The 20,123-nt window shown below is 40.6% G+C and overlaps 1 protein-coding gene across 1 annotated transcript in view; it reads left to right on the plus strand.

Moving 5' to 3' along the window:
- The window catches only part of CFAP61 (cilia and flagella associated protein 61), a 411,272-nt gene that overhangs the window by 280,774 nt on the left and 110,375 nt on the right, over window positions 1-20,123 (plus strand). The window contains exons 20-21 of the mRNA XM_004614437.2: window positions 4,977-5,145; window positions 13,605-13,779. Coding sequence (XP_004614494.2) covers window positions 4,977-5,145; window positions 13,605-13,779 — 344 coding nt within the window. The remainder of the gene's footprint in view (window positions 1-4,976; window positions 5,146-13,604; window positions 13,780-20,123) is intronic.

The following is a 20,123-nucleotide window of genomic DNA, read 5'->3' on the forward strand; positions in this document are numbered from 1 at the left end:
TGAGTAACTTCATCCAGCATGATGCACTCCAGTCCCATCCATGTAGCAGCAAATTTCATAATTTTATTTTTCTTACAGTTCAGTAGTGTTCCATTATGTTTATTCTTTTTAAATATAACGTTTATTTAATTAAAGAACCATGATTTATAAAGTAAGTTGAGTTTTAGGCACATGCTATTTCAACAATAGCCCCACCACCAGTGCAACTCCCCTCCACAGCATACCCATATTCCATCCCCATTACCGCTTCCGCCCCACCCCTTTCTGTCACTTTGACAGGCACGTAACAGAGTTGCAGCTTAGATGTCATGTTTTCAGTGTTGCTGCATCCCTGTTTTGGATACGTGGCTCTCCCACTCTCCCACATCATCAGTATAATTGCAGCCCTGACCCCTGTTCACCCATTACTTCCCTTTCCCTTCCTTCCCACCTTGATTTCTTTCCTTGTTGTCTAGAATCCTTTCAATATAATGTAAACTCCACAAAACTGGAATGATTTGTCTTTGGTTCATTGATGTAACCCCAGCAACTGGGACAGTGTGTGGCATATAGCAGGCGCTCAATGAATAATGAATTGAGTTTCCCTCCCAAAGATCTGCTAACATCCTTTCAGTCAGCATCCAGACAGGGGCTAACAGCACGCTCAGACCCCTTGGGATTTGCTGCTGTAACTTCAACTACAGAGACAAGACTGAAATGTAAGCAGAAACCTGCTTTCTAGTGCTGTCATGCACCAATAAAAGAAATTTTTTATCTGGTCATGGAGTTTAAAAATGACAAGGCCTTTGGAGCTGAGGGAGAGTATAGGAGTTAAGCTGCTTGTTTTCCTGTAGTCACCCCTGGTTGAATAAACCCTGATCTCTCCTAGGCATGGCTCAAGCCACCTCCTCCCTAGAGACAAGTATTTTGAGTATTTCTCTCTGTCTCTCTGTCTCCCCCCCCCCTCTCTCTATCTCTCTCTATATATAATATATGTGTATATGTACATATATACACACATATTTGAGGTCACGCATGTTTGTGCTTGGGGATTACTCCTGACTCAGTGCTCAAAGGATTCAAACCCAGCTCAGCAAGGCAAATGTCTTAACCCTGTACTTTTTCTACAGCCCCTCATCTCCATAGCACTGTAGCACTGTCGTCCTGTTGCTCATCAATTTTCTCAAGCAGGCACCAGTAACGTCTCCATTGTGAGAGTTGTTACGGTTTTTGGCATATCGAATACGCCACGGGTAGCTTGCCAGGCTCTGCCGTGTGGGTGGGATACTTTCGGTAGCTTGCCAGGTTCTCTGAGAGGGACGGAGGAATCGAACCCGGGTTGGCCACGTACAAGGCAAATGCCTTACCCGTTGTACTATTACTCCAGCCCTCATCTCCATATTTGTAATAATTTTAATGCCCCTTATAGTACAACTTCTGAATGCCAGGTTCCATCACCCCTCACTAGACAGTCCTGAGTCTAGAGGAAATGCTGATGGCATGCCCATCTGGACACAAAGAAGGGGAGTTTGGGAGGGTTGGAGAAAAAGGAAGCAGAAAAAGTTCAATACTTGGATGATCAGCTCTGAATAACTGAAAGTTAATTACAATTCTCCTCCTAAGAGTATCACAATAGACCAAATATGAAAACTGCTGAAGTTATTTTCAGCTCTGAAGAATTCTGCCTCCACTTAAAACAGCACCTATCTTCTTTGCCTTTGCTCCCTGAAGCTGGCTTCTAATTATGCTTCCGGGGCTCCAGGGCAAGACTTTTGTCCACTAGGTTCAAAGCACTGCAGGTCTGAGCCAGCAAGCCACTCCTCATACATGTTCACCTCTAGAAAGTTTTCCCATCCTGCTTTCTTACTGTTTCCCTACCTGTTTTAAGCCTATCTCCAGAATGTCCTATAAAGACACCCTTTCATATTCCGTCCAAGTATGGGTCTAGCTCACCTGAGGAATAGGAAGTTTTGCTGATGCTCCTTCTCTACCTTCTTTCTTTCCCAGAGAATCCCAGCACAGGTATTTCTCAGGCCCCTAGAGTTAGTCTTCACCAGGCTTAATGCTCTGCTAAAGAAATACTTCTTTAAAACATTTTTTATTGATTGAGGTTTTTTTAATTTATAATACTTTTAATGATAGTTCTCATGCACTTGATTCCAACACCTGCGCATCACCGGTGTCCACACTTTCTCCCCCATGGACCCTAGGGTCCTTCTTTTTCAGACATTCCTTCCAGCTCAGTTCTCACATTGTGTTGCCATTGGTCCTTTGTTGCTGTTCTTACTGTGTATCTTTAAACCCCACATTTGAGAGAGATCATTATCTATCTGCCCTTTTCCTTCTGACTTATTTCACTCAGCATGAAGCCTGCTAGTTCCCTCCATGTGACGAATAGAATGATTTTGTTTTTTCTTAGAGCCACAGAGTACTTCACTGGGTATATATATATGTCACAATGTCTTGATCCAGTCATCTGTAGTTGGAAATTTAGGTTGTTTCTATATATTACCTGTTGTACCAAGTACAGCAATGAACATACATGTGCATATATGTATTTTCAAATCAATGTTTTTATGTTTTGAGAATAGATGCATAAAAGTGGTATCACAGGGTCATATAGGAGTTCTATTTCTAGTATTTTTGTTCACGTGTTTTGGGGCCACACCTGAGAGTTCTGAGGGCTTACTCTTGGCTCTACACTCAGGGATTACTCCTGGCAGAGCTTGGAGCACCAGTGTGGTGCCAAGGATCAAGCCCTGGCCAGCCACGTGCAAGGCAAGTGCCATATCCTCTGTACTATTACTCTAACCCAAACTATTCCTATATTTTGAGATATTTTTGTTAGGAAATAACTATGAAAAGATATCACTCATAGTTCCCAATGACTAATTTAACCTACTGTTTAGATAAATTGAGGATGATCCAGAATGTTTTTAGTATCTTGATCAGATTATAGTTACTTTCACCACAATATTTAAAACTGAGTAGCGTATTTTCAATGTAGTGAAACTGTAAAAGCAAGAATCCCACTCAATAATGTCTCTTAAGGGTGAGTAAGTAAATAAAATGTGCTCTGATGTTCCCAAGTGCACCTCCCACTGACACTGCTTCAAATCACAACTATGAAATATGCATTCTGACATTATCAACACCACCGTCATTAAAAATAACATTGTCTTAGCCTTCCACAAATTTCCCTTGAGCACTTTTATCTTTGAGCAAATCCTCAAAAGACTAATCCCTGTGCACTAACTGTATTTAATTTTCCTCATCTTGGAGGCCTTGACAGTATGCTGCTATTAGGAGGCGGCTGCATAACAAATAAGACAATCCTTTGTGAATCTCTTCAGCGGGGACAAAATCGGTGACGTTTTCTGTTTTCCTGTAAAGCTACTCAAATGGTCTTTTTAAAAAAGAGAATTTCATCTCCCTAGCTATCATTTCCCTTTGCTAGGCCAGCCCCTGATTTTGTTTCTTATTAAGAAGAAATTTTCTTGTTTTTAAGTGTTGTTTAGAGGAGAAATACAAAGCCCAGAGCTCCCTTCTCTCGGGCCTGGAAACAGGGCTAATGTGCATCCATTACTCGAATTCTTTTTGTGCAGTAAAAGCAGACTCCTGTGTGGATCAAAAAGAAAAAAATGTTCCTCCATTACCACTTCAGAATCCTGTTTGCCTCCATGGAGAGTAAACAGGATTATGTATCATTAATATTATTTAGAATAATTCCTGTCACATATGCATCCCACTTGACAAAGTAGCATCTATTCTCACAGCCACTCTTACAAAGACTGAGGCCAGTGGGAGTGGGGATCGTCCCTCCCTGGGGGGAGAAAAGTGGAAGTATCAGGACACAGACAGAATCCCGAAGACCCAGTCTCCTCAGTGTCAGGGGGGCAGTGCAGACCCTCTAAGTATTAAACAAAATACTTACTATTCTGCCATCCCCCACTTTCAGGCTTCAGAACATGGCCTTAAAATGCCTTGTACATGAAGTCAAATCTTTCTGAACATTATGGAAATAACTCTCACAAACCAGTTAGCCTCCAAGCCTCAGGAAACACCCTTTTCTCACATTACAATAGAATGTTTAAACTCATATGGAATCCAGAACAGGGAGAAAAACAAACCTGGAACCAGAGACATAGCACATGGAATAAGGTGCTTGCCTTTTGCACAGCCGACCTGGGTCCTGTCTCCTACGCACACCAGGGGTTATCCCAGGACACAGAGCCGGGGCAAGCTGTGAGCACAGTGGGAGTATGGCTCACAAAAATACAAACAGAAACCCCAAAATCATAGTCACCCGAGTCCAAATTTCATATCCAGCCTCAGACCCTCTGTTCCCAGTAAATCACCTTGTCCAGAGGAGGAAACCCTAAATATCTCCAGGGATTGTACCTACTGAAAACATAATTCCCTAATGTGACACACTTCAATGTTTTGGCATGCACCTATATATACAAACTCCAGGAATGAATCATTTACTGAAAAGTGCTAGCAAACTGAACTGGTGCTTGATTTTGAAGACCTTACTTAACCCTCACACTTAGAAATCCTTAGCAGTGTTACTTTCTTCTTCAGACCCTTGGAGTCTGTGGCCAATATGACCTTAAAACTGCTAAAGTTCAATTAAACTAACTAATTTACAATTCCTGCAATAGGACCATACACACACACACACACACACACACACACACACACACACACACACACACACAAGCACATTCTCTCTCTCTCACTCTCTCTCTCTCTCTCTCTCTCTTTGTGGGCTGGCTTATGCAGGGTGGAACAATTTAGCTTTAATGGGAAGATGTCAATTTGTGACTAAGTGTCTCATAACAAAAAATCACCAACTCTCTCGCCTTGGTCCTGATATACTCCCAGCATGAACACAGACTGGGCCTGCCAGGGGACTTGAACCAGCTCACCAGATGTCTAATTAATGCCCGCTGTCAGCTGCTCAAATGTCACTGATGGAGCTCCTCTCTTCACAGCCACTGTTTTAATGATAAAGATCACGCACTGATGTTGTTGTGTTCCTGGGTGAATGTGGTAGTTGGTCGAATGACTGCCATAGATCGAGCAGCCAAGCATGTGGTGGTTTCCAAAGATGAAATTGTGCTGTACGACCACCTCATCCTCTGCACTGGGCAGCAATACCAGGTGAGGCCACATGTGGGGTGTCAGTGACAAATGGTCTCTGTGTTAATTAGAGCACTAAGTCGTGGGGTGGAGAGCAGGCCTCCTTCCCTTGACAGCTGTCACTTGCTGTTCCTAAGTGTGCCCTGCGAGACCACACATGTGACCAGAATGGTGTCAGAACCCTCTCTTGGAAACCTATTCCAAGAAAAGCATTCTGCTCAAAGAGAAAAGTCACAGCAAATTGGAGACATGTCATTCTTTAAGCTATTGTCCAAAAGTCAAATACTTACTGCTTACCAGGACAGAATCCTGACACTACTCAGCATGCATCTGTGAGGAACTGACTTATGCCTTAACAGACAAACATTTGGCGGTGATGAGGGCCTGATGTAAAACTGCAAAAGTATGTCAAACCTGCAAACCTTCTGTCAACCCCCCCTTTATTTTGTCTTTTGGTTATAAAACTAGAAAATGTGACTGATTGATTACTCACTGATCCTGCTTTTTATTTTGATTACATTCTCAAGCCACGTTTCATGAAAGCATGGCTGGATACAGTGAAAGTGCTTTGATATTCAAGGCAACCCATCTTAATATTCTTCTTTGGCAGTAAACATCAACATTCATGTGGCCCATAAAAGTAAGGTATCTCTGAAATGAAAAGAGATTGACTTTGTAAATCAAAGGTTGTGTCTTTGAGTTATATTTTCTCCCAGGGACTGGGTAAGCTTCCCTCCCTGGGGAGTTTTCTCCGGATGAGTATGGAATAATCCACTTTCAGCCTTGGCTGTTTTATGGCTGTGAATTTGCCCGTGTATCCTGTTTATGCTAATTATACCCCAATGACCTGGGAGGAGGCAGCAAGCAGGAGGCCCAGACAGCTAAGCAATCTCAGACATCCCTCATCTAATGTTCTTCACGTGGCTTCACAGTGGCCTCCCCTGGGACCCTCCTAGAGTACCCTAGGCCTAGGCCTCACCTTCTCAAACTGGGTCTTACCTCTTCTGGGATGGAACCCAACCATGAATATTTCTGATGACTGAACCTGAGGTCCAGAAACCCAGGCTTGAACTTTCTCCTCCCAAGACCTCTGATCTGTAGCAGAACAGTGCTCCCCAAACTGTTACCATCCAGATTCTGTTACCAAATCTTACCATCCAGATTCTGATTGTAACTTCAGGGTGGGTGAGGATGGAGCTGAGCTACTACAGTTCCAGCAAGCACCTCGTGAGTACTGCTACCTCAGGGACCACACTTGGGCTATCCAGGCTTCCTTTTTTTTTTTTTTTTTTTTTAAGAAGACCAATTTGCCAAGAGTAAGTAGGATTTTTTTTTCCTGGTTAAAGGATTAAAAACAAACTAAAAAATATCTCCATTCTAAAATGAAGTCTTTCTTTTTCAGAATGTGAATTAAGGAGAGGAGGGAATGCAGGGAGGATACCCAGCTTACCCTTGACCTCTGAGACAACAGAAAAGAGGACACGGAAAGAAAGCAATAGGGTGGGGTTGGGGTGAGCAAGAAAAAATGAGCAGGGGGTAACGTATAGGGCCTGGGGCCTCAGCACGTCAGTGGTGCAGAGGTGTGGGGTGTGTCCGTGTCCAAACTGCAGGGCCAGCAATACTGTAAGCATGAGACCCAAGTGTAAAATATGCGCCTGTCGAAGAGCCAGCAGGGAGGGTGGGAGGGAACTTAGGAAGAAAGTTGACAATGGTGGTACAATTGGTGTTGGAGCATTGTACACCTAAAACTGAACTATATGTAACTGTAAATCACGATGCCTTGATATTTTTAACTTAGTTGTAAAGAATAAAAATAATTATTAAGTGAAAGAAAAAAAGAAAATTAGAGAGAAAATATAAAAAGGCCTAAAAATAGTAAAGTAAAATGTGAAACGAGAAGCGAATACCTTGTGCCCCTTTAACTGTGCCCCTCCCTCGCCTCACCTGCCCTGCTGAATTCCAGCTGCTGCCTGTTCCCACAAACTTTGGAAAATGTGACTGGAGGACACAGCCAGCTGTCTAGAGACTCGGGCGTCTGCCCATGTGTGTCCAGCTGCCCCCACAGCTTTAGTCTGTGGCACATTAAGCTCTTGCCCTTTCTGCAAGAAAATGAAATGAAGAAGTGGTAAGGGGAGTTCCAATTTAATTTTTCCAGAAGGACATAAAATCGGAAGGTACAGAGTGGCCAGAGTCTCCAGAAGAGCTTATTTTTCCACTTCTTTCTCAACTCTGAAATTGTTTGAGCCCAGTTTCTTGACTTTAATTTTTTAAGTGGTAAAGATTAAACTGAAACCCAAACCTGTTATAAAATACAAATATGGAGGAAGGGGACAAAAGATAATACAAGGACTTAGGCACTTTCCTTGCACACTGCCAGATCTGATTTGGTCCCTGTTATTGCAGATGGTCCCCCAAACTCTGCCAGGAGTGATCCCTGGGCATAGAGCAAGCCCTGAGTATGCCAGGTGTGCCCACACCCCCTCCCCAAATAAATAAAATACAACTACAGACCTTATCCTTTCATCAGAGTGTTAGAGGGCATGCCTCATTCTGTGACAGGTTAGTGTGAATCCAAGTCTACATCCAAGGGTGCTTGGGTGCTGCTGATGCTTGGTACTGGATGGGGCAGGGTGCATGCCAGGAAGTACTGGGAGTTGAGCCCAATGCAGAAAATGTGCTCCGGTCACTTTGAGCCTTCTCCCTGGCCCCCGTGAAATATGTTTGACATCCAAATGTATATTTCTTGATATTTTTTAAACCATAAAATACAAACATAATGTGAAGTATTAAATTTTGCTTTATATGAGAGCTAGTCTCCTATCTCTTCAAGGAACCCACACTGAGGTATTTCTGTTGTTAATTCTTCAGTGATTACCTCTGTGACTTCCCAGTTTTCCCTTCATCTATTATCTTCTGGCATTATCTATGAACTTTCCATTTTGGAAAAATGTATCTATTTCACATTCATAGCACTCTAACTCCCTGCCCCAACTGTCTTATTGATTTTGAATATTTTTAATGGTGAGTGTGCACTCTCATCCCGAAAACAACACCGAGACAGTTTACAAAGAGGCCACTTTCAGTGGCTCATGGAGTCATAGAATACGGAGTAAGTACGTGCCCCAGTCCTGGATTTGGATCATCTCAACAACAACAAGAATAACACACAAAAGGAAGACTAAAATGTGTCAAATGCAAACTCACTGGTTTTGGCTTTGACCATGAGGCTACTGTAGGTTGGGACTCTTCAAAGGGAGAACAAATCTAGAAAACTAGCCAGAAGGTGTGAACATCCCTTCTTTGCAAGGGAAGAAACCGAGGTGTTGTTAGTGATGGTGAGCTTGTGATGTGGCCAGCAGTGTGATGTGGTCTCCAGATAGGTTGATTACATTTGAGACCGGGAGATAAGTGTATGGTATCTAGAATGGTGCAGCCCCAAGCAAGAATCTGCTACAAATGGGTAGTAAAGAAAGCTATTTACACCAGTGTGTCTCCCTCACTATAAACCTGAGAAACGCACTCCCTCCTGTCATTTGACAGCACTAAGCAGAAAGAAATCTCCTGGTGTTTCAGAATGCTTAAAGTGGGGAGATAAGAACATGGATTCAAAGAAAAGTGGCTGGTTTACAGCAGGTTCGCAAATACATCGGTGCCATGAATCTGTATGGGCTTTTCACTGCCAAAGTAAACGGTTTGGTTTGACTTCTGAGATCCAGTATCAAGACCATGCAGTCGCTCCTTATCTGTAGAATAGTCACCCCGGTCTGAGCTTTCAGAAAGAAATAAGTCCGGATACCCCTCTGATGATTATGTTGGAGTTGCCACAGCGGACAATCAAGTTAATGGTTGCAGTTGAGTTCAACCTTCTAAGAATTTCTTTAAAAGCTACAAATAAGTGAATAGAACTGACTGTTGGATCTTCAAAAACATCTTCCAGCTAAATGTTACCATGTAACCTCTTATAGATAACATAGAATAAAAGAACAACTCAGTCAAAACTTACTCAAATTTCTTACCCACAGAGTCGTGAAAAGTAACAAAATGATACACTATAAACCATTAAGTTATTGTGTCAGTTTATATCAGATTCCAACAAAACAATTAATTGGAGAAAAATATCATTTATGCTGATAGTGGGTAAAATTTGTACTGATGATACATAAAATTTGTACTGAGTTATGAGACCATTACATGCTGCCTGTGATTATGTCAAAGAATATATCACAAAAAAAGAAGTATATTTGTTTCTTGAAATCACATCTAAAACTTGAGAAAGAACAAACTGAAACTTTCCCAAAGCTCTGAACCATCCCACAGTAAGCCATAGATGTGAAGACTCAGTGGACTATCCTCAGATATTTGAAGGTTTTCATGTGAAAACAAATTAGATGTATACATCATGACCCCAGGAGGCAGATTTAGGACAGATCAAAATGATGGAGAGACAATCCCAAGACACAAAAGGCTGAGATCTCTCAGTCCTAGGGGTCAGCAAGTCTGCCACTATGGGGCCCCTCAAGATGGTAGGAACACATGACAGAGGCTGAGTCTACAAAGTGATTAATTTCTTGCATCCCCATTTTATAGATGAGACAATGGAGGGATGATAGTAACGTCAAATGTCAGCTAAAGATAATGTGGCCAACTGGGTTTTGAACTCGGGTGGTCTGACCCGACCATGAGTCACTCATCACTGCTTATCTATCCTCTCTCCCTCATTTTTTGTCTTCATCTCTCTTCTTTTCTCTCACTAGTGTTTTTGGGTATTCAGTTGATGACTTTAAAAAGTATTTACCCAATAACAGTTGGAAATGAACAACTCTAGACAAGAACTGGTTATGTCCAGTTCTGACTGACAAAAGGAGATAGAGAGTAAAAGGGAATGCGCCTGCCACAGAGGTGAGGATGGGGGCGTGGGGTGGGGATGGTGGGAAGGATACTGGGAATATTGTGGGTGGTGAATGGACACTGGTGGAGGGATGGTACTCAATCATTGTGTGACTGAAGCATAAGCACAAAAGTTTGTAAGTCTGTAACTGTATCTAACGGCGATTCACTAAAAAATATAAAATAAAAATAAATTTAAAATATTAGGTATATAAATGTTAAAAAAGAACTGAGTACTGAAAATAGGTAAAGGGATATGATAACCCTTCAGTATCTATTGCAAACCATAATGCCCAGAAGGAAAGAGAGAGAGATAGAGATAGAGAGTGAGAGAGAGAGAGAGAGAGAGAGAGAGGAAAAGTGCCTTCCATAGAGACTGGGGGTGGGGTGGAGGGTGACAGAACATTAGTGGTGGGAAATATTCACTGATGAAGGGAAGTGTTGGAATATTATATGGCTGAAACCCAATCATGAACAACTTTGTAACTGTGTATCTCACCGTGATTCAATGAAAAAGAGAGAATTTTATGAATGATCAGGATGCAATTACCTTTCAGGATTGCAATAAACTGATTTTTAATTTGAGACCTTAATCTTTATTCCCTGCCTGTATTTAATCCAAATATTATATATAGTGGATCTTCAATAGCCAGGTGTTTTGATAGTGGGTCTAAACACCAAGCATTTGAAATGATAACTCATTAAAGTATTTTAATTGAACAGCTTTCAATTTGTTCTTTAGGCCTGGTATTTTAGCCTAGGTCTTTTTCTGATTCATTAAAGCATGACTTAGAAAATTAGTATAATGTTACCAAAATACATTTTCTTTTGTATTGCAATTCTCATAGTAGTTTCACTTTGGTGTTTCAATCCTCTAAATCACAGTATTCAATATTTTACCCTGTCAATCATTCAGCAAATTGCTACTACATACCTTGATAATAAATATGAATGTAATAACACTGATGTGTTGGTGTAGTATTGCCAAATAATTTATGTAGCTTTTATAAAAGTTTTGCTATCACCATTTTAGTTTCAGTAATGAGCAGTTCTTTTCAAGTTGTTCCTTTTTACTAAATATAATTTCACTTCAGCCTCTTCATGGGGAAAGGACTTGTAGCTTTTAAAACTAATTTTTTTAGAAAAATCACTTAACCCAATATGAAATTTAACATAAGATAGCAAAGCTTGCTAATTTTTATTTAGCAAGGACATAACCAAAATATTTTTTTATTTTTTATGAGTGAATCACCGTGAGGTACAGGTACAGACTTACAAACTTTCGTGCTTGCGTTTCAGTCATATGATGATCAAGTACCTATCCCTCCACCAGTGCCCATTTTCCACCACCAATGATCCCAGTATCCCTCCAACCACCCCCACCCACCTTTGTGGCAGGGCATTTCTTTTTGCTCTCTCTCTCCTTTTGGGTGTTGGGGTTTGCATTAAGTGGCCACCATGTTCAGTCTATAGTCTACTTTCAGCCTGTATCTCCCATCCTGAGCGGGCCCTCCTAGCACCCTTTACTTGGTGGTCCCTTCTCTATCTGAGCTGCCTTTTCCCCCAGCATTTGAGGCTGGCTTCTAATCTGTGGAGTAATCCTCCTGATCCTTATCTCTACTATTCTTGGGTGTTAGTCTCCCATTCTGTTTCTTTATATTCCACAAATGAGTGCAATCTTTCTATGTCTGTCCCTCTCTTTCTGACTCATTTCACTTAACATGATACTTTCTATGTTGATCCACCTATATGCAAATTTGAATAACTAAAATATTTTAATGTATAATTGGGGTTTAGCAAAGTCATATTTAAGTGCCAGTCAATATTCAACTCTATCCTGTATAAAAAGATTCTCTGAATCTATGAAGTTAGAAATAACATTTTTGCACCCATTATTTGTCTCGATTGCAAGTCAACTCCTTACCTGTAATGACTGTAGACAAAGCCTTAGACCTCACACCACAAGTGTGCAACACAGTTGGTGCAGGGCTTCTAACAGAGGTCTCAACTTGTCTTTGAATATTTCTCCCAGCACTGGCCTCTACCTTATCCATATAATCTCCCCCATCAGCCAAAAAAATAAGAGCAAAGGGGTGGTCTGGTAGGCAAACTGTGTTACTGTGTTGTTTTACTTGACTTTCACTAATTGAGTTTAATTAGAAAAAATATTAAAAATAAAATAAAAATTGAGCCACATAAACTATTAGTATCTAACATTTCTTGAGAAAGAAAAACTTACCACACCGAGCCATGTTCTATTCTGGCAAAAGCTAAATGGAGGTGGGCTATGGCCACGTGTTCCAGCCAGGACATAGACTCCCTCCCTCCATGGGCTCCCTTGACCCCAAAAACAAATATGGCAGTCACTGCCCTTCGCTATGTTTTCACTGCTGGCTACCCTAGGATAGAAGAAAGTATCTGCCAAAAGTGAGACAACACATGGAAAATCCTCCCTCTGACAGTAGGGAGCAAGAGAGAGTCAGACAAAGAGAAAACTTCTTTGATGAAGTGAGTTTCATGAGTGAATAATATTCCACTTATTTTATTTTCTTCCTAGACATTTGAATATAGATATAACTGAGATACCAAGATAATTGCATCTACACAGATTTTTCCCTTTTTTTACCAAAAATAGACACATCACATACAGATCCTTATGTTCACCCCTAGCCTTGCCACTGCTGCAGGAAGATGTAGATTGCAGGGTTCCCCTGCCCTTGACCTTAAGCAGACGTCTCTGATACCTCCACGAATAAAATGTAGTAGAAAATACACTGCTTGAGTTCCAAGACTATTTTAGGAAAGAACACAGAGCTCTCTGTCCCAGTTTTCTCAAGATATGCCTATACCAGGAACCCAGGCTGCATGCTATGAAGAAGGCTAATGTGCATAAAGAAGTCACCTGTGAGTGTACTGACCAATGCACCTGAGATCCCAGCATCAACTGCTGGCCTGTAGTGGAAATTTGTTATCATTTTTTAATACCCAGCATATTTTCTGGGGAAAAGAAAGAGGATTGATATTGTTCATCTCCAGATAATCACTGCCCTCGGTTATCAGGTCATTTCTAACCTTCAGATCTTCCCAGTGGAGGCCTCTGACTTTGAGGAACAGATATAAACTGTCCCCCACTTTCCCAGTCTCACAGAAGCTGTGACCCTAATAAATAGTTGTTTTTCATCACTGAGTTTTGAATTAAGTTGTTATCCAGCATTAGAATTAGAAGCAACTCCTGAGAATTACTTTTATGCAGCCATTTCACTTGTTTGGGTTTTTTGTTTTTATTTCCCGACAACTACCAAGAATATCCTGCCTGCACCACAGAGCCTGGCAAGTTACCCTGGCATGTTCAATATGCCAAAACCAGTAACAACAAGTCTCACATGGAGACGTTACTAGTGCCCGCTCAAGCAAAATTGATGAACAATGGGATGACAGTGAGAGTGATATCAGTTTTAAAAATTATTATATCTGGGGACAGAAAAAGACCCACTCTGAACACTGTTATATCATATTAATGTAATGCACCAATCCAGTAATTTGTAAGTCAATGCTTCATCACTGACATAAGCATTTCCTTGTAACTTACTCAGGTCCCTTGCCCTTCGGGCGTGGATATTAATTTGCTCCCAACAAATAGGGAGGTTGCAAACAAGAGTAAGCAGCGATACACTGGTCAAGTTCCTCGAAATCATTTCCTTCTCAACGACGAAGAAGATTGCTTCGAGACATTGGCTTGGATAAGGAATAATTCCATCATCCCAGAAGGTAAGGATGTTGGTAGCTGTGCATCTTTTCAGAATAGCATTTTATTTTTATAATGAGTCTCATTCTTCATCTAGTTCCAGTATATAATTAGTGCCTAATTAATTCCAACCAAATCATTCATCTGTCATGCTTTGTTTTCCAGATTAATTTACAACTTGTTGTCATTTTTGGATACCCAGCATGTTTGCTGAGGGAAGAAAAAGGCTTCAGATAGTTTAATTATCTATAATTATTTTATTATACAAAATGAATATCCGAAGAGCAAAGCATGGCTAAAATCATTAGCTAATTAAAGAATAATTTAATAAGCAAACATGTTTAGCAATTATATGGAAAATATGTCTCCTTTTGTGAAGCTTAAAAGACCTAGCAAGAAAAAGAAAGGTCTGTATGGAAAGGGCGCTCTTCTTTCCTTCAGTATTTTCTCTCGTTATTGCCTGCATGGTCCTTCCCACAAATACCCATATTTGAGATGCATACCACTGTTTGAGTCTAATGAGATAGTAAAACATTTATACAAATGTTTCTGCCACTCAAATGTGTTTTCTCACCCTCTACTTCTCTATTTCTTGCATTAAAAATAAAATTGACTAATAAAACAGCCATAACAGGGTTTAATTGGAACCAGAAGTTACACTTTGGATGTGATTTTGTATGACCCTAGAAGGGTATGTGATTTGGTAGCATTATATAAGTCTTAGGCAGGCGGGATTTCCACCCAGATTTTCACTTCTCTTTAGGGGTATAAACATCACTGAGTGCCTAGAGTGGATCAGAATGTAAAATTAAGTATATTAATTTACTCAATATTTTTGTTCAACTTACAAGTTTAATCCTATTAGTTAATATAATGAGTATGTTAAAACTAAATATAATTTCTGGATTTTTAGTGCAATATTTAGGTATTAGCTAGTTTTGTTTTTGGCAAAGCCTTTAGATTTTCTACATTAAAGTTAACAATGTTTATCAAATGTCATTCAGTGCGCTTCTGGAATTCAGTTTTCCAATATTTTATAGATTAAGGGGTGTGAAGACATTTGCCTCTCATAAGGTTTATCCTGGTTTGACCTCCAGCACTGTGCACAGTCCCTCAAGTACTATCAGGAGTGAGTCTGAGCACAGAGCCAAGAGCAAGCCCTGAGTACCACCAGGTGTAGCCCCCTCACCCCCGCCCAAAACAAAACAAAAAACAAAAAAGATTTTATAGTCTGTAAGAATATAAATTCAAAAAAAAGCTACTGAGATTGACCAGCTGCTTTATGTTTTGTTTGTCAAGTTTTTTTAATTAAGGCTTATTCTCACAAAATATTTTTGTTGTTTTCATACTTTTCTGCAGTCTGAAATAGTTTGTGTAACCTTAAAGAAGTTGCACATAAAATCATGTGTACCTGGAACTTTGGGGGAAGGTGGTATTTATGGAAATAAATATCTGGGAAACAAGTATGAAACTTGTCCAAAGTATTTTCACAAAGTATTTTCACATTTCTACCGGAACTTGGAATTATTTTCCATTTTGTCTCTCTGTGTTTAGTTGTGGAAGTATTTTTATTGTTCTTCAAGCACTGCCCCATGACCTTCTTAGACTTGGGGGATTCTTTAATCTGGGGCCAGCAAGCTTTTACTGTAAAGGGTCAAACAGTAAATATTTTAGATCAGTAATTTTCATCCTTTTTACACCGGTGAAAATAGCAAAACCTGTGTGTGTGTGTGTGTGTGTGTGTGTGTGTGTGTGTGTGTGTGTGTGTGTGTACACATCGCTGCTTATGCAGGCTGTGTGGACACCCCTGCTCTGCTCCTTGGCGTGGCCCAGGACCCCTGGGATAAGCAGCAACGACTCCTTCCTGAACCAGCAGGATGTTTCTGCGGGAAGACACAAGCCCATGGACCTTGGTTGTACTGTTTTAAACTCTGCAGTCATGTGTTTTCTGTCCAAACAACTCATTTCTGGCACTGTAACAATAATGTAGTTAAGATAACCTGCAAAATAATGGGCATGGCTGTGTCCCAGTTAAACTAAGGAAACATGTAAGTTGGTACCAGAGATCCCTCAAAGACCTAAGCATATACTTTGCATGTGACGGCCCAGGTATTATCCTGGCATTGCACAGTCTCCCCCAGCTCTCCCAGAACTATTTTTGAGCACTGATCTGGGAATAGCCTCTGCGTATCCCCAGGTGTGGTCCTAAAATGAAACCAAAACAAACAAAACAAAAGCATGTAAGCAGAGCTTGTAGAATCTTGCTTTCATCACACAATTTGTGGCATATCATTACCTCATCAAGTCCAGATCTCAAAATGCAGCTTAAAATCTCAAAGTCGGGGCTGGAGCAATAGCACAGCAGGGAGGGCATTTGCCTTGCAAGTGGCCAACTGGGTTCAATTCCCATATGATTTCTTGAGCATCGCCAGGGGGAGTAATTCCCGAGTGCATGAGGCAGGAGTAACCCCTGTGCATTACCGCATGTGACACCAAAAAGAAAAGAAGAATCTCAAAGTTCAAAAGTCAGTGGTTCTGTACAAAATACACAGTATACCTTAGGATTGTGCCTACTCCAGTTATAAATCAGTATTTCAATGACTTTGAGTCATTGGCAGCACATGGAGTGTTATACTAGGAAAATTTGATTAAGAAAAGAATCTTTAAGAATAACTCTTTGGCTTTTAAGGTTGAATGTTTATGGCAGAAAATTAATTCCAAAGCAAGAAACACTATGGTCTCCTTGCTTGATTCTCAACAGAGAAAGAATAATACTCAAGTTAACCACTCTGTTAATTTGAATAGCTGTCCAAGATAGCAATATTCTTGTGCCCAGCTAAAGAAAAATGTTCTTTTTTAAAAAATATGTGTTCCTGCAAGATTTGAGAATGTTTTTTATTATCCACTACATATCCCCTCTTCTTTTGTCCACCAAAGCCAAAATAAGAGTGATCAAAAATTAGTTTCTTATCTTAAAGGTAGCTATCATGCTCAGAGGGGAGACTTGGGAAAGAACCAATCTTCCAGAAAATTCCTAGGGCACCCCCAGGTAGGTACTAGACTCTGAGATCCTCCACTCTAAGTCCTAGAAGCAGATCCTGGACTCTGGCAGCCAGGTTAACTCAGATCTGGATAATGATCCTTTACAAATGTAAGAAGAGGTGGAAAACAAAAAGTTCATCTTTAACCTTAAGGAATCACTTTCTTTTTGGAGCTGTTTAATAATTGGAATATTATTCAGACTTGATTTTTATGTTATTCCAATAATATTTTCCTCCCATGAGTTGTAGTGAGCATTAAATTAGATAAACATTGTATGTCCAAACCAGAAAAGGGTCTCAGAGATTATAGGAGTTTGTTGATATTACTACTACTAGGCCATGTCATGGACTTGTTACCACACACTGAAAAGAACCCCAAATAGTATTCATTTCAGCTGGCTCAGTGACAATACTAGGACATAGTAGGCCTAGGACACTGACTTTACACAAAAGATGGGAGTTGGAGGTACTCTAAGGGGAAGACTAGTTATGGAGAGGCACTGTGGCTTTTTTTTTTTTTTTGCTTTTTGGGTGACACCTGGAGATGCACAGGGATCACTTCTGGCTCTGCACTCAGGAATTACCCCTGGCAGTGCTCAGGGGGACCATATGGGATGCTGGGAATCAAACCTGGGTCAGCCGCATGCAAGGCAAACGCCCTACCCGCTGTGCTATTGCTCCAGCCCCTGGCACTGTGGCTTTATTGATAATTTTAGAAATTGTAAAAGCAAAGGCTTTCCTAGCATGGAGGATATGAGCTCAGCCTGAAAGAAGGGCGGATTAAGTGCCAGAGATACAGTACTGGGATGAAGGTGCTTTCTTTACTGTTGGCTAACTCCAACTTAATCACTGGCACCACATATGCACAATCCAGTTACAAATGAAGTATTTCAACTTTGAGTCATTGTCAGCATGGGGTATTTATGAGCACTACTAAAAGTGACCCCTGAGCACAGAGCCAGGAGTAAGCCTCAGCACAGCCATACATGGTCCCCAAACAGAAGAAAAACTAAGGGCAAGCTAATAACAGAGAACTTGGAAGAGCCGCTTGAGCCCACAAAATTGGCAGTGGAGAGCAGTGGTAGATGAAGGTGAAGGATAGTGAAGGACCTGTGCGTCAGCTAAGTCCTAGTTTAATCAGTTACTTTTGAGGGATTGGAAATCTAGTGAAGGTAGGGGGAAGGCAGGCGAGAACACAGGGTGGAAAGCAAACCTTCTATTAGAGAGGAGGTGTTCTAACTGGGACTTAAACCTGAAAGCTTTGTAACTTTCCAAATGGTGATTCAATAAAAGAATAAATTTTTAAAAATTGGCCAGGGAAGACCTCAATGACCATTAGGAAGTGATCTGTATGCATGCATGCATACATGCAGGTGAGGGCTGGAAGCAATAATCTTTGCTGTATGTAGTGGTCCTATTGGTGAATCCATTTCTAGTTTACATTCCAGTCAGTTGTGGGATGTTGATATCAGAAGCTAAAAGTCTGATACATCATGAGAACATTTCCTTCATCCATTACACTTCCTCCAGCCATCAGCCCTTCCCTTCCCTTCATGAACTGTGATCACACCAGGAGGAATGAGAGAATTGTCCATCATGGCTTCCTTTTTCTCCCTCAGTGATCCTTCCTCCCTTTTTCCATACTTTAGTGTAGAGATGGTGGGATATCTGAGGACAGGTACCTTCTCAAAAGTCTGGGAAAATAACTCCTTTGTCTTCTATGGTGATTGGGTCCATATCCAATCTGGAATCACATCCCAAATCCTGGGAAACTTCAGATGGGTCTAATTTTTCTGAATCCCAGCAAGGAGGAGGAGCTTGTTTTCTGAGGATGAGTGGAGGAAGTATTATAGAAAAACAGGTAGATTCTGAATAACAGAAGAATGAACAATCCCTAGGAAGTAGGCTCTCTGAATTTCTGCCATTGACAGTACAGATACTCCCCAAGCCCCAAAGTATAACCCTTTCCCCACGATGTCAGCTCCTTCCCTCACTATTCTAGCATGCCTCCCTCTACGGAAGAAACTGCCATTTGGTGATGTAATTAGTCAATCTAAAGGAAATCTTTTTTTGGGTTCAAGAATTGGATGCGTTTATAGATATCTAAAGTATTAGAATTGTTCTCATACAGTGAAGACTGGCCACTGTCACTGACTCAAATGCTTCTTTGGCTGCAAACAAAACATTGAAGATTTGATCGTGAGTGGGAAGTGGTTTAGATAGAACCCAGAAACCTAGTGCTTTATAGCTGTTTATGGTATTAATTGAAACTAATCAAAATTCATCTGCTATTACCTCTGTATTTCCCATGAAAATGAAAAGTAGCACGACAGTAAAAAAAGAAACCTGCCTTAATGGCCTGAAATGGATCAATTATTTTCATGTTTAGCTAAATAGTTTACTGCCTTATTAAAAGCATATTTTTAGGAAAAGTATAACATTAAAATTCCAGTGCATGAGTCATAGAACAAAAGTCTTTGTTATATCATATCTAATTATTCTTTCCTTTTTATTTGACAGAGCAAATGAGGACAGGTCAGGCTTGGGTCATGATAAAGCAGGTCATATTTCAGCTTGTTAAAAAAATAAAAAGAGTATTTTCTGCTCAGTTTGTGGGCATATATATATTTTTAATTGAATCACTGTGAGATACACTGTTACAAAGCTTTCATGATTGGTGTTCAGTCACACAGTGTTCCAACACTCATCCCTCCACCAGTGTACAAGTGTACATTTACCACCACCAATGTGCTCAGTATCCCTCCTGCCACTGCCGCCCCTTCTTTCTTTCTCTCTCTACTTTTGAGCATTATGGTTTGCAATACAGATTCTGAGAGACCATTATGTTTGGTCCTTTATGAACTTTCAGCACCCAGTTCCCACTCAGAGTGATCCCTCCAACCATCATTGTCAAAATGATGCCTTCTCTATCCCAGCTGCTCTCTCCCTTGGCACTTGAGGACCAAACATGGACCAAGCTTCCTGGCCTTTATCTGTACTTTCCTTGGGTGTTAGTCACATACTATGTCATTTTATATCCCACAAATGAGTGCAGTCATTCTGTGTCTGTCCCTCTCCTGACTCACTTCACTCAACATGACACTCTCCATGTCCATCCATTTATAAGTGAATAAAATTACTTTATTTTTTCTAACAGCTGTGTAGTATTCCACTGTTGTAGATGTACCAAAGTTTCTTTAACCAATTGTCTGTTCTTGGGCACTCAGTTCTTTCCAAATTCTGACTATTGTGAACAGTGTTGCAGTGAACATACAAGTGCAGATGTCATTTCTGCTGTGCGTTTTCTTGCATCCCCGGTGTATATT

This window comes from Sorex araneus, chromosome 3, assembly GCF_027595985.1.
Source record: "Sorex araneus isolate mSorAra2 chromosome 3, mSorAra2.pri, whole genome shotgun sequence".
Taxonomy (NCBI): Eukaryota; Metazoa; Chordata; class Mammalia; order Eulipotyphla; family Soricidae; genus Sorex; species Sorex araneus.